Raw genomic sequence first — 10,708 nt, 5'->3', positions numbered from 1 at the left:
CGGGCGCCCTCTGGCCACGCCCCGGCCACGCCCCCGCGGGCTCCCGGGTTGGATTTCTGCGGGCACTCCCCGCCCGCCTTCCCCTTCGCCTCCCGCCCTCTAGCGGATGGGAGCGCCCCCTCTCCCCCCCCCCACCCCCACCCCCACCCCCCCATCCCGTGAAACTGACGCCCCCTGAGATCGAGGTCGCCTGGCCCTGCGCGAGCCCCGGGGACTCTGATCAAAGTTTGGCCCGACTTTCTGCCAGAAGCTGCCGGACTTCAGAGCGCGGGCTCTCGGGCACCCGCTGTGCCGCCCGGGGCAGATGACCAACCTCCTGCCTTGGAGCCCTCTGTATGCCCGGCCCTGTGCTAGGAGCTGGGAGATAACATGGAGAACAAGCTGGCCTGGTTTCTGCTTACCGTCTGATTGGGTGATAGTCTGGGGAAAGACAATATATTACACATCTCTCTCTCATTGAAGGAAGAAAAACTGGGAGCAAAGAAGGCCTTTCTCCAAGGATGAGAAGGAGTTAATCTTGGGCAGAGAGGAGGCAAGTGTGCTCTGGGTGTGCAAAGACCTAGGCAGGACCGATTGCTGGCGGTGATACAGGCCCGGGGGCCTGGTGAAGACTGGCCTGTCACCCCAAGGGCAGTGGGATTTGCCACCGCAGGATTTTAAGCAGAAGAGTGACAGCACTGAGTTATGCTCTGTGGTGAAAGGATGGGGAAGTAGGAGGGCTGCTGAAAATGAGGGAACTATTTAGAAAAAAAGAAGAAAAAAGAGCTTGGACTAAGTAGGATATGTAAGGAAACGGACTGATGCAAGCTACAACCTGGCAGTCGGGTCAAGCTAATGAGGTGACAGAGATGACATCTATTTAAACAAATATTAGCACCTACCCTAAGAGTTTTGAAAAAGATTCACCGAGATCCTTCACGTGGAGTGTCTTAGTTGGTGTCTGGCACACAGCAGCCAGCTTGCCCAAGGCCGTGCAGTGCCTGGCAGCCTCCTGGCGCCCACCCAGCGCTCTGTTGAATACTGCCCTTCACCTTCCCGGTTTTCACAAATGTCTAAGTAGAAGTGGCCCTTTCTGTGCCTCTTCCGAAGGCTGTGGTCAAAGACTTTGTATCCAATACCCCTGGCATAGGAGCCACGTGATCAACTGCCTGTAGAAGTTGGTGCTCAGATTCGTCTCGAGCTGGGAGAAAAGCTGGGGTACTCCTGTGAGCACCACAATCGCACCTACGAAGCCCAGGCTGCATCTTCCTCTTCTCTGGAACCTTCGCCTCTCCTCCTATCCCCGCTGATGCTCTGCCCCATGAATGTAGGCTGAAGGGGGGATACAGTGAGAGGTGTGGGAGCCTCCACCTCCTTCTCTCAGCCACGGGGGACCCGGAAGAACAATGGTGCCAGAGTGGGTGCAGAGAGCCCATGGGCCCCGCCCAGCCTGAACCGTCTCATAGGGAACCATCAGAGCCATGGGTAGGATCTGATGCTTCAGGCACAGCACTCCTTGCATTTGTCCTGGACTTTGCAAACTTTCAAACAGTTTTTATCTCTCTTTTTTTTTTTCTCCTGAAACCCCTCCAGGAAAGTAGGGTGGGGATTAAACTCTGACCCCGAGGACAACAACAACCACCCTTGACCAGCTCTTTGGGGCAGAGACCTCACTCTGCTGGACTTTGGGTCTCTAGCATCTGGCCCTGACCCAGCACTGGGTTCCTCAGAGTTCACAAATGTTTGCTTCCCATAAAATTCACTCTTCTAACATGTACAGTTCAGTAATGTGAAGGTTGTGCAACCATCACCAGTTTCTAACACCATTCTTCCCTGCATTTTTGATTAAACAATCTGACCAGTCTAGAAAAACAGTGGCTAATATTTATTGAAAACAAACTGTTTTGGATAGCTTCTCAAAATTTACACGGGTCCTCCAAGGTAAGTTTTATTCATCTCCATCTCACAGATGAGCAAAGTGAGGCTCACAGGCTAAGAATTTAGGCAAATTCACAGCTAGTAAAGCCAAGGAGCTGGAGGACCTTCACCCTAAAGCCAGGAAACCCCTCAGCAGGGCATCATTCCTCAGGGGGCCAGAGGTCACAGCAGGCAAAGGAGAGTCTCAACTGTGAGTCAAACAAGCATTGGAAATTTACTGGGCACATGCCCTGGCCCTGTGGGAGACGGAGAGCTACAGCGAGTGCTCCCGCCTGCCCTGGGGCTTGGGAAGGTCAAGGAAGATTGATTGAAAGCTCTGGGCCTCCACCGATGAGTTCCAATGGGCAGGGTGCAAAGGCAGGACGCTAAAATCACAGCACAGACCTGAAGCCGGGGAGAGGAGAGGTGTATAGTGGCCCCACACTGGGCTTGGGGCATGGCTTATCAGAGCTGGTGGCCCATCTCCAAAGATCTACCCCAAACCATGAACCCGGGAAGATTCTGTCTGTCATTCAACACTTTGGCAACCAGACACCTTGATCCAAAAGAGGGAAGAGGGGCTCAGTGCAACCCCTCATGCCCTTTCCGAGGAAGTTCACCCCACTCAACAGGGCCTATCGCTCTGGAAGTGAACTTCAGGGCCCCTGGCCTAACAAAGGACTGTCGTCTGAATTTCCAGGGGCCAGAGGTAGCGGAAGGGCCAGTTCGGCAGGAGAATATCCTGTGAGAGCAAACGGCACTGAGAAAGCCGCACAGAGAAGGTGTTTCTGTGCCTGGTGCTTGTTATTCCCAATTCCACTCTCAAAACAGAAAGGGGGGAAAGAATCTGATTCATACAAGTATACAGTTCCTTCCACAGGTTCTGTTTATTCCCAAACCCCAACCAGACACCTTAGAATCCTCTCCCCACCTCCCGCCAAGATCCCTGAGACCCATTGTATGGGCTGGAAAATGAAGGCACTGTGGCAGAGTGCCCCTGTGGGTCATGGACACGACATGTGGAGACCCAGGAGTCCTGACTTTCAGGGACTCTGTCTCCCCAAAGGTCTGGCAGAGCAGGGAGATAGATGTCGCTCTCCTTTCCCTCTGGTCTCCAGAGCAGAGCCTCTGTGCCGAGGTTTTCTGAGGAAGCGCCAGTGCTCTGTCAGCTGCTGATTCTGACGGAGAGCAGGGAAGCCAGTGCCCATCAGGAGACGGGGAGACTCGAACCCAGGGCTGGACCTGCCTGCCAGCCAACATGTCTGTCAGGACCAAGACTCTGGGCAGCTGTGCTGGGCCCCCCCAGATGGGGAACAACAGAGCTGTGTCTACTGCCAGGGAGCAGAGGGGGTGAAGGCTGGAGAGAAGGGCCTACTGGCTTGGAGGCCCATGGGGCTGAGGAGAAATTGATCCAGACTCCAGAGCCAAGCCCGGCGGGTGCTGATGGGGGGACCGCCCAGCTGGGTTGCCGTGTCAGGATCCGAGGCTGCCATCACCTTCGCACCTCCTACGGCACAGAATGGCCGCTCCTCTCACGAGGGTGACACAGGCTCAGAGCTTGCTCCGCGGGGCCTCTGCCAGGGGCCGCTGCAGCCGCCACACCACCCTCACTGGCTCAGCCGTGTGGTCCAGCTCTCGGAGCCCGCCCATGTCGCCCGTCTGGCTGTACCGCTGCAGGGCCGGCTGGAGCACCGTGATGGGAATGCTGAAGTTCAGGTGCGGGTAGGTGGCCCCAGTGTTATTGTCCCGGGTGTTGCTGGCGACAATCCCTGTGGAGGAGTCAGAGAGGAAACGAGGGTGTGAACCAGGACACAGACGGATGGGGAGGGAGGCCCATCTCCACCTTGGAGGTCCTAGGCCTACGGTGGGCTTGAAGCCCCCCAGAGTGACTGATACCAGGCTTTCTTTCAGGGACACCGACTCCACAAACCCTGGTCCCCCTTCCCGCCTTAACTTTCTCCACAACACTGTCAGTATCTAACACTGTTTCACTTATTCTGTTATCCTTCTCTCCAACTAGTGTGGGATCCACAAGGGCAGGGCTTTTGTGTTTTGTTCACGCGGCCTCCCCAGACCTAGACAGCGCCCAGCACAGAGGCGGCACTCATAAATACTTGCTGAGTGGGTGAATCAAGGAATCAAACTCAGACACATTTTGTTTGGCCTGCTTAGTGTGCGCATGTATTTTTTCAGACAATTTTAGACTTACAGAAGACTTGCCAAAACAGTACAAAGTTCCTGTATATCCTTCATCCAGCTTTCCTTTCTATTAATATTTTATGTCACCATAGAACACTGACTAAGCCCTGACTGGTTTGCTCAGTCACGTGTTCAATTCCTGGTCAAGGGCACAAACCTCAGTTGTAGGTTCTCCAGCCCAGGTAGGAGTGTATGCGGGAGGCAACCAATTGAGGTCTCTCTCCCGCTGATGTTTCTCACTCTCTCCCTCTCCTCCCTTTGTTCCACTCTCTCTAGAAATCAATGGAAAAAATTATCCTTGGGTGAGGATTAAAAACAAAACAAAACAAAACAAATCAAAACACTGATCAGAACCAACAATTAACCAATGCTATTAACTGAAGCACAGAACTCATTTGGATTTCACCAATGTTTCCACTAATGTTCTCTTTCCGTTTTGGATGCAACCAGTATCCCACACAGCATTTAGTTGTTGCCTCTCCTACGTCTCCTCCAATCTGGGCCAGTTCCCCAGTCTTTCCTCATCTTTTGTGGCCTTGACACTTTGAAGAATGCAGGCCAGTTATTTTGTAGAATGTCCCTCAGTTAGAGTTTACCTGATGTTTTCTCAGGACCAGATCGAGGTTATGCATTATTGAGAACACGGTAGAAGCAGCGTGTCCTCAGTGCTTCCGAAGGAGGTGTATGATGTCTATAAGAATGACTTGATCACTTGGCTACGGGTTATCTCCCAGGTTCCTCCACTGTAGACTTACTATTTTCCCCTGTGTAAAGTGCTAAATAGTTTAGGGTTAGGCAAATATCCTATTTCTATTTAAACTATCGCCCACTGCTTTCAGCATCCATCGGTGGATCCTGTCTGCAGCAATTCCTACTGTGGTAAACCAGTAGTGATTTCCCATTTCCCTCATTTCTTCTGCATTTATTAATTGCAAATCTTCTGTAAGAAAGAGCTGTTGCTTGTCTCCATTTTAAGATTTACCTGGTTATTTATTTGGACACAGGGATATTCATTCTTCCTTTGGGCGATCATCCAATACTATTGCTATTTGTTTTGTTGCTCCAGTTGCTCCCACGGGAGCTCCTTCAAGTCAGCTCTTAGTTCTTTCAACATTTGACATGTCCCATCACTTGGTTGTTTTGTTAACATTTCCTTCCTTTCCAGCACCACGAGAGCCGGTTTTCCCTGTCCTGATCCTGGTATCAGCCAGTTCCTTTCATTAGAGATCTGGTTCTCCGCATGCTCACTGCAACTGGGCTGTCCCAGCGGACAGAGCCAGGGTATATATATTTACATTAACTACTGCATACATATCCGTACACATCCATGTTTCTTTCTGTATGCATTTGTCTGTATATATATTTTTAAGGTCATGGTTGCTTGACTTTATTTGCACAGTGCCGTTGAAGAACTAAGTAAATCTATTGTAGCGAGAAAGAGCAAGGTCTCTCACGATGGCGGAAAGCAGTCAGAAATAAGAGAAGGGCAGCACACGTGAGCCCCGGGTGCGGGACTACAGTTGGGCAGCTGGAGGTGTCCATATGGATTCCTGTTGTCTTGTGTTTTTGTTTTAATAAACAGACTTTTGTTAAAAACCTGAATTAGTTACCAAAAATTTAAAATTGAAAGGTTTAACAACCATATATTTGGGGGGAAAAAGAAGAAGAAGAAGGTTCACAGCTTCTTGTGAAAAACTGGAGGTCAGCCAGTGTTCGCTCACATTCCTTCGTGATGTGGCAACAATGTGCTGCAGCTGAGTGGTGTTCACCCCAGCTCACCCTTGACCTTCCACTGCATACTGTCTCCACTCACTTATTCAATCCCTTGACCTTCCAGCCTCTGTAAGCGATGGAGTCTGTGACCCCTGGACTAATCCAACTCCTGACTCTCACAGGTTGACTGAGGTTGGGGGATTTCCCTAAGGTTGCACTGTGGCTCAGTGGCAGAGAAGCAACCAGAACCCAGATGTCTTTCCTTGCAGCTCAGCATCCGTCCCTTTCTACCCTCAGGAGCAGAACAAGCCTGAAACCTTGGCTAACTACTTCCCGGGCACAATGACACTACCTTCCCAGACAGGGGGTGAACACCAAGCCCTCACCAACTGGGACTGGGGCTCTAGCAAGGGGAAGGCTGGGAGAGGGCCACGGAGCTGCTTACCCAGGAGGTCCCCTGAGCAGGTGGAGAAGAGGGGTCCCCCACTGGAGCCGCCATGCACAGCACATGTGGTCTGCAGCATCACCGGTGCGTCATCCACCTGCACCACAGCCGACAGGATGCCCGAGGTCACCGAGGGCCCGCAAGCCTGGCCAAAAACGCCGAAGCCCACCACGCTGACAGCCTCGCCTGCCAGAAAGGGAAGAAGGATGAAGCAGCAAAGCCTCTTCCTCTGTCTGGCAGGACACATCCTCCCCACCCCCAACCCTGCCCTCTCCAAAGTTCCCATCACTCTGCCCTTGGAGTTTCTGCTCAGACACTCCTGCCTTCCGAGAGCCTCCCTAGGTCCCCAAAGGAAGAGGCCGCGACCTGCACTGAGCTCCCAGCACTGCACCTGCTCAAGCACTTCTCAGTGTCAGGCTGTGCCCCAGCCCTCCGGCCCCAGCTAGATTGGGTAGTCACTTTTTGGAGTTCCTAAGACCTGGCTAGGTGCTCAGGAAACGTTTACAGAATTAACACCCACCTCCTCCTGGGACTAGTAAGTAGTCTCTTGGTAAAAAAAAAAAAAAAAAAAGTGGTGATGACCACAAAATCTTCCTTTACCAAGTGTTTGAATGCACAGGGCATGGGGCTGAGTGCTTTACAGGCCACATCTCACCCATGCCTCACAACACCCAGGAGTGGGAAGGCATCCATTTACATAGGTGGAGACCGCGGCAGAGAACATCACGTTGCCTGTCCAAGGACACAGGGCTAGTGAGTGGCAAGAGAGAGGCCAGCTGGGAGAGCTCGTGCTCTCTGTGGTTACATCACACTGCACGCACCAAGTCGGCCGCCAGCGGCAACTTCTGTGGCAGCATCACAAAGCCTTCTACTCAAATCATACCACTGCGGCCTTACGGGAGCAACCCCTCTCTGACCAGCCTGCAGGTCCCACCTGCCTCCCAGCACCTCGGGCGTGCTGGGCACAAGAAGGGAAGTGTCCAAGAGCAAAAGCACTGTACCCGGGATGATTTCATGCCAGCTGGGTGCCACCCTGACTTATTAGTCCAGCAGGAGCGGGAAGGGGGTTGGCCGGGGGGACTGGCTCTCTGATCTGCAGGGTTTGAGTGTCCAACACTGACTTTCCTTCCTGAGGTCCACCCCAGAGCAGAGGGCCCCTCTGCCCTTTACCTTCGTAGAAATGCTCAGTGGGCACAGGCACAGGGACACCCTCTAGTTCTTCCTCCAGGCTCACCACTGCTATGTCATACGGAGACGTCTCCTGGGTGGCAAACACCACACGTCCCCAGATCTTGGCACTCCTGGGAGCAAGGGAAACAAACAGACAGGCTAGCGTTCCGACCCTTCAGTGCTGGGAGGAAGCAAATGGATGAGTGACAGTGAAAGGCATGGACTTGGGAGTCAAAAGATCTGGTGTCAGTCCTGCAACCTACGGGGCTGGCAACTCTGGGCATGCCCTTTAACCGTCCCGTGGTGTTATTTCCAAACAGCTTTACCAACTGCAAAGCTTCCTGCACGTCACCGTGATCACAAATACCCGACACCTAGCGAGCACTGTGGGCCAGGCCTAGTGTTCACACTCCATGGACATCATTCACTAAGTATCACAGAATCCCTGTGAACTAGGCACTGATGTTACCTCCGTGTTAGGTGGTGCATTTGAGACCCAGAGAGGCTGACTAACGTTCCCAAGATTACATAATGCGTGAGTGGCAGGAGCCAGAGCCAGCGTGCCCAGCTTTTTCCTTCGCTGCCTCATTTAATAGGGACAATCCTGTCCATGGGTGGGGCAGGCGTGATAGGATTTCCACCCTCTGGGTCCTTGTGTACGTAAGTGCTAGCATTTCTACGGCACTTACTGTGTGCCAGGCTCTGGTCCAAGGCTGCACATGTCGCCTCAAGGCGAGGCAGCTTAGACAGCGTCCTGCTGCGCACTGCAGGGGGTGCTTCCAGCAGACCTGGTGGTTTCTTAGGAGCAAGCGTGGGGTGGGGTGGGGTGAGGTATCTGGGACCACACAGGCAGGGAAATTCTCATCAGTCATGGTTGTCCCGAAGGCCACCAGCGGCAAAGCCAGGCTGGGTTGATCTCGGAAATCCAGTAGGATTTTGAAAGGCTTCGTTGAGCCAGGTACAGGAGAACATCAGGCATTGACACCAAGGTGCTATCCTGCTTTGTTTTGGCTTAAGTTAAGCACCTGAAAACTACAGAGGAAAACAGAAAGAACTTGTACTAGAAAATCAAGCCAGGAAGCCAAGGCCACTGTCCCCACTGCCAGAGCAAGGGCAAGGAGGGCAAGTGCTTTTCCCTGCAGAGAGGGAACAAACGACTGTCTCAAGTCCCAACCTGGCCCTAGCTGGTTTGGCTCAGTGGATAGAGCCTCGGCCTGAGAACTGAAGGGTCCCAGGTTCGATTCTGGTCAAGGGCACATGCCTGGGTTGTAGGCTCAATCCCCAGTGGGGAACTTGCAAGGAGGCAGCCGATCCATGATTCTCTCTCATCATAGATGGATGTTTCTATCTCTCTCTCCCTCTTCCTTCCTCTCTGAAATCAATAAAAATATATTTTAAATATATATATAAATAAATTCCCAACCTGGCTGCCCACCAGGATCACCTAAAGATTGTGCAAAATCTACCGGCCTGGCCCCACTCCCACATTCTAATTAGGTAGAACGCCACGTCTATGGTTTTGATCCAGATGGGAAGCTCTGGTTAAGATCTACAAGATAAATTAAATAGGATGAACAGGTCCAACCATTATCCTAGGAGCACAGCATCCTGGGCCCTGAGGCTTCACTACCACTATCAGGGAAATGGGGACAGGGTTAGGAAGTCTCCATTCAAAGGCCCAGTGGTGTGTGAGTGCAGAGAAGTTGCTCAGAAGGAAATCAGACTGGGAGAGGAAGGTCAAAGATGCCCAGGCAGGGCTGCAGGTGCAACCTATAGTTCCCAAATCTGGAGTTGCTTGGCATCTTGCCCAAGCCTCACTCAGCCCCTGCCAGGAGGCCCAGCATCCCCGACACTGGCGTTCTGGGTGCCAAGGATGAGAGGAGGGCCCCAAATCATCTGCGTGATGCCAAAAGGCCTCCATAATTCCAAGGATTAAGACCTGAGATGTAAGATCCAGATTTTAGACCTGCTGAAGGGGTAGAGTGGGAGCACCCTTGCGGGTCTTACTTGGGGGTGGTGGGGCGCACCAGGACTCTGGCCGTCTCGCATTGGGCCACATGCCGGCAGGTCACCACGAGGCGGGGCGCCACGACCACTCCGGAGCCCCAGACGGTGCCACACTCCACCAGCACGGCCGCAGCTGCCCACGGGGGCCCAGGGTCTCGGAGGGGCAGGCCCCACGGGGCGCCCACCTCGGGCGGCAGGAGAGCGGCCAGGGAAGCGGCATCGGGGCACAGGCGGCCGAGGCCGGCGCGGGCGGCGCGGAGGAGAGGCGCGGCCGCGCAGAGCAGCGTGAGGCCCACCCACTCGCGGGCCTTCCAACAGAGGGGCGCCGCCACCAGCGCCACCAGGGCCCCCGCGGGTCGCACCGCGAACACGCCGCCGCCCTCGGTACCGGGCAGGCAGCGCGCATCGGTGAGCAGGAGCGGGCCCGCCGCGTTGCTGAGGACGCCGCGGCTGAGCGTGTTGAGGAAGATGTCGGGGCAGAAGGACCCGAACGGGGAGCCACAGGCCAGCAGCGACGCGCCCTTGGGCACGGCCCCGAGCGGCGCCACGGCCAGCGCCGTCCCGCGCCCGTCCGCCTCCTCCTCGGGGTCGTGCCTCACGCGCAGCAGCGCGAACCAGCCCAGCGCTCGCAGCTGATCCTCCTCCTCGTCCTCCGACACTTCCTCGTCCGGCGCCGCGCTCGCGAAGCGCCACTGCTCGGCCGGCTCGCTCCCGAAGAGGCGCGCGAAGTGGGCCCGGAAGGCCGGGCAGCTCAGCAGCAGCAGCAGCTCGGCGGGGCGCGGGGGCCGCAGGGGCTGCCCGCGGGGCCGGGCCGGCGGGCCGGGCTCCAGGCCCGCACACTGGGGCGTGCACAGCCCAGGGCGGCCCCGCTCCGCGCGACCCGCGGGACTCGCGGCCGTTGGGCTCCACTGCACGTGCAGGCGCAGGTCGTCGCTACAACTGTCGCCGGGCAGGAAGGCGGCGCCGGCCGCAGTCAGCGCCCCGCTGCCGGCCCGCAGAAAGGGGGTGAAGATGCCCCCGTGGCACAGCACCAGGCCCGGGCTGCGGCTCAGGATCACCCCGCTGCAGCTCCAGGAGTCCGCCTCGGGCTGCCCGGCCCGGGAGGCGCTCACCACGCAGCCCGCCTGCTCGGCTGCCCTCATGGCGGGCCCCCACTGTCGCCCCATGCCTCAGGGACGGTGCACCCCGGCTTCCCGGAGAACCGGGGAGCTAGCGAGAACCCCGACCGGCCCCTGCGGACCCCACACAGCGCCGCCTAGAGCTGGAAGCGAGCGGCGC

At 55.4% G+C, this 10,708-nt stretch overlaps 1 protein-coding gene across 1 annotated transcript; it reads right to left on the bottom strand.

The window, feature by feature from the left end:
- Nucleotides 1-1,863: 1,863 nt before the first annotated feature.
- On the bottom strand, nucleotides 1,864-10,708 carry TYSND1 (trypsin like peroxisomal matrix peptidase 1). The gene is made up of 4 exons (XM_079794241.1): nucleotides 9,431-10,708; nucleotides 7,424-7,554; nucleotides 6,254-6,439; nucleotides 1,864-3,665 (listed from the first exon to the last, which is right to left on the bottom strand). Exons 1-4 carry the CDS (start codon nucleotides 10,594-10,596, stop codon nucleotides 3,448-3,450), a joined length of 1,701 nt encoding a protein of 566 aa, XP_079650367.1. The 5' UTR covers nucleotides 10,597-10,708; the 3' UTR covers nucleotides 1,864-3,447.

This window comes from Cnephaeus nilssonii (genome assembly GCF_951640355.1).
Source record: "Cnephaeus nilssonii genome assembly, chromosome: 16".
Taxonomy (NCBI): Eukaryota; Metazoa; Chordata; class Mammalia; order Chiroptera; family Vespertilionidae; genus Cnephaeus; species Cnephaeus nilssonii.
The sequence above is the reverse complement of the archived record's forward strand: the minus strand, read 5'-3'. Positions and strand labels throughout refer to the sequence as shown.

What these genes read in the sequence shown, in the direction of transcription:
- TYSND1 (XM_079794241.1), bottom strand. Translation starts at nt 10,596, where the DNA reads ATGGGGCGACAGTGGGGGCCCGCCATGAGGGCAGCCGAGCAGGCGGGC. An exon ending in GTGCGCCCCACCACCCCCAA is followed by an intron (nt 7,555 to 9,430) that starts GTAAGACCCGCA and finishes CCTTGCTCCCAG; the next exon opens with GAGTGCCAAGATCTGGGGAC. An exon ending in CACTGAGCATTTCTACGAAG is followed by an intron (nt 6,440 to 7,423) that starts GTAAAGGGCAGA and finishes CCTTTCTGGCAG; the next exon opens with GCGAGGCTGTCAGCGTGGTG.